Source organism: Electrophorus electricus, chromosome 3 (assembly GCF_013358815.1).
Source record: "Electrophorus electricus isolate fEleEle1 chromosome 3, fEleEle1.pri, whole genome shotgun sequence".
NCBI classification, from domain to species: domain Eukaryota; kingdom Metazoa; phylum Chordata; class Actinopteri; order Gymnotiformes; family Gymnotidae; genus Electrophorus; species Electrophorus electricus.
This window is the reverse complement of record NC_049537.1, coordinates 862,501-866,279: the sequence shown is the minus strand read 5'-3', so window position 1 is coordinate 866,279 and position 3,779 is coordinate 862,501. Positions and strand designations below refer to the sequence as shown.

General features: G+C 50.0%; 1 protein-coding gene across 1 annotated transcript in view; it reads right to left on the bottom strand.

Annotated features, from left to right (window-relative positions):
• Nucleotides 1–373: 373 nt before the first annotated feature.
• LOC113568835 (protocadherin-9) overlaps nucleotides 374–3,779 on the bottom strand; it is a 184,266-nt gene continuing 180,860 nt past the window's right edge. The window contains exon 5 of the mRNA XM_035524714.1: nucleotides 374–1,461. Coding sequence (XP_035380607.1) covers nucleotides 1,091–1,461 — 371 coding nt within the window. The 3' untranslated portion in view covers nucleotides 374–1,090. The remainder of the gene's footprint in view (nucleotides 1,462–3,779) is intronic.

The following is a 3,779-nucleotide window of genomic DNA, read 5'->3' as shown; positions in this document are numbered from 1 at the left end:
TTTTGTTTGCTGTTTCTATTCATTTAGCTAGCGAGGGGGAATGTGTCTGTGTTCAACCAACTCTCCTGCTCCAGGTGTTTCGTTCAAAAAACACAAACAGAAAATATGAACCCCCCTCTCTCCCCTCCCCTCCCCTCCTCCTCTCTGCACCTCCCCCTCCCCTCCCCTCCCCTCCTTCTCTCTGCACCTCCCCCTCTCCCCCCTCCTCCCCTCTGCACCTCCCCCTCTCTTCTCTCCCCTCCTCTCCTCCCCTCTTCTCTCCCCTCCTTTCCTCCCCTCTGCACCTCCCCCTCTCCTCTCCCCCCTCCCCTCCCCTCCTCCCCTCTGCACCTCCCCCTCTCCTCTCTCCCCTCCCCTCCCCTCTCCTCCCTTCTCTCTCCCCTGCCAAATCACAAAGACTGACCCCTGATCCATGATAAACAGTAACAGACAACCTCCATGATCACTGGTCTATCCCACGTGATTATTACAAGTACATAAATTGGTTAGTATTAAGTTATATTTACAAACACGGCAACAATGAGACACTAAACGAGGTTTCCACTAACAGTGTTTTAGCACAATGCTTCTCAACTGTGAATTCCATTTTTCTTTGATGGTGTAGATTAATATAAGTCCCAAAACAGCTCAATAACAATCACATCACAATATTTGTGTACTGTATATTGGTCAGTGGTAATAGCTTTTTTTTAATTGGTATACATAAGGGTAGTCCTATTTTACCTCTCTCGCTCTTTCTCTCTCTCTCTCTCCCTCTCTCTCTCTCTCATGAATGTTTGTAGCCTCCATCCTAGATGACACGTACACACATTTTCTGTATATGAGAATTTGCACCAAATCACAGTTGTTTTGAGGTGTGGAGTCTTCAGAAGGGCATCCATTCAGATGCTCCACGCAAGTTTGATTCGCATAGTAACTGTATAGGTTGGTCCGGCATGAGCTCGTAGGTTTAGTAGTCTACCCGCTACAGGTCACTATCACAAAGCACTAGCTTCAACGCAAGAAGAGAGGAGCAACGGTTGGGGGTGGAAGCAAGAAAAAACAGAACCAGAGTTGCTGTAGTGGTTACCAAGGAAACACAGAGCCTGTTTTAAAGCTGCTGCTCCTTTGGGCTGTCGGGGCCGGAGCTGGCGTGGTAGGACTTCAGACTGGCCAACGGGATGTCGGCCATGTGCCCGCCTGCCCCGCCCACAAAGTGTCCCTCGGAGGTGAAAGTCTTCCGGTCGGCGAACTGCTCCGGGGCTGCACGCTCCGCCCTCCAGCCTCGGCTCAGGGTGTGGCCGTTCAGCAGTTTGTCTTTGGCCCACTCTTTCTGCCCGCCGTAGGGGGAGACAGGCGACTTGGGCGAGAAGGTGCCAAGGCCCGCGGGCATCCAGCAGTGGTCCGAGTGTCCGAGCACCAGGCACTCCTGTGTGCACATCTCCGTGGCCTCTACCAAGCCCCGTGGTCCCAGCGGACCATCTGCAGACACAGAGAAGGACAGCAGTGTGAACCGGAGAACAGGCACACTGGCACACTGGAGAGCAACTGGTGGACATCACACACACAATCCGAACTCATTACTCGGAGAAAGACAAGCACACAGTCACTTCCTCTTTGAGTCAGTCTAGACCCTCTTAGGCTCAGGTAATATAGACCCTGCAGAAATCGGGTTTATTAGCATTATATATGCCTGAACACAAAGAAAGCTGTACAGTTTCTGTACAGTTCCACATATTAATCAAGTCTCGCTGCAACGTGGCACCCTCTCTCTGGCAAACTCTCCCCAACACCCCCCAACACACCTCAACACAACCCCCAACACCCCCAACCGTGCCCAACACTCCCAAACCTGCCCATGGCCACAACTTGGCGCTGTATCTTGCCTTCTGCATGTAATGTATTCATTGCGAAAAACTGATCCACTCAAATAAAAAAAGCAACCACTCAGGTTTCTGCTTCAACAAAACCTAATTGTGTAAAACCGTGTTGCTTCATTAGAGTGAGTTATTGCAGTATCATGCATTATTCATAGCAGGCCACAGCAAGCACGTGTTAATTTATGTTCAGAGAAACAACAGAGACTTCAGAGAGACTGGCGTACTGCTTCTGAGAGACCGGCGTACTGCTTCAGAGAGAGCTGGCTGGGTTTGCACATCAAAGGTGAAGGCGTTTCCCCCGACACGTGGCGCTGGTCTGGACCACATGAGACGCTAGGGTTCAACAATCAAATTACAGAAACATGAGGTCTCAAATAGAACTGATCTCCCATGCCACCTCACAGTGGATCTGCCCCGGTGCTGCACATCCACAGAGTTGGGCTGGGGTGATCACAGTGGATCTGCCCCGGTGCTGCACATCCACAGGGTTGGCTGGGGTGAGGACAGGCTGTTGGGGTGGATAGGTGTGGGGGAGGTGTTGGATTGGCAGGGAGACTTGGGCTGTGTGAGTTGAGTTGTGATGGAATTTTGGGTTGTGTGGGGGTGAGTTGGATCATGGGGGTGTGTTGGGTTGTGGGGCAATGTTAGGTCGTGTTGAGGTGTGCTGGGTTGTAGGGGTGTGTTAAGCTGTGTGTTGGGTTGTGTGGGGGTGTGGATGTTGAGTTGTGTTGGAGTGTCAGAAGAGTGTGTTAAGATGTGAGAGTGTGTTTCACTGTGAGAGTGTTTTCTGCACTACTAGGGGGTTACACACAGGGGGAGGGGTTACACTGTCAGGGGTTACACACAGGGGGAGGGGTTACACTGTCAGAGGCTACACGCAGGGGGAGGGGTTACACTGTCAGGGGCTACACACAGGGGGAGGGGTTACACATGGGGGAGGGGTTACACACAGGGGGAGGGGTTACACTGTCTGTCAACGCTTTGTTTCGCTGGTCTGTCTTATATGGACGTCGCCTATAAAAACCAGCATGCCCCTGACACAGACTGTGAGCCAATCACGCGGCTGTCATGGTACCATCACGCACCTGGTTCTTCCTGGTTTTTCCATCAGAAAGCCAGCGTGAAATATAGAGCTGATTTACTCGTTTACCTCTCTGACATGCATTGACACAAAGTCCCAAATGAAATGCGCATCACAGTCCAAGGCCAGGTCTACAAAGCACGAGGAGCTAAAAGAGTCAGTCTGTAGACTCTGGTCGGTATGTAGACTCTAGACTGCCGTCTGGATGAATGGTGTTGTCCAGTGTGTAACACTGACCTTTCCCAAGGACATGCTCACTGTTTCAAAACACTACAATCATATTTTGTGCAGTTTAACCTAAATGTATTTTCAATAAAGCAGCACTCACTGGATTACCCAGGTGGGCTAATATCGCTGTAGCCCCACTAACACGATAAGACTGAGAGCACCAGAGCGTCACAATGACACTCATTTTCAGCTTCAGAGGGAGTGTTGCAGAAAATGGGCGGGGTTTACAGAGTGCCACGCTGGGCGGGGTTTAGAGACTTCCACACAGTCCACACAAACACTATACACACAGTCTTACACAAACAATACACACAGTCTTACACAAACAAGTTTAGACATGATTTTACAATCTTACACACATGATCTCACACACAGACTCACACAACAGCAAAAACAAGGCAGGCGAAGACAACATGACTTCACAACATTTTATCTCTTCAGATGACAGATTGGTTTCTTCTCAGAACCTTTTTGCAAACTCACACCATTCAGCTTGTTGTGTTGTTTATCCGCAGAGCTTTTCCACTGAAATTACTTTCCTACATGACATTGTTTTTCACAGATGGATGTGCTGGCCCTCAGAACTGTCTTCCTGTCCAAACTCCATTTTC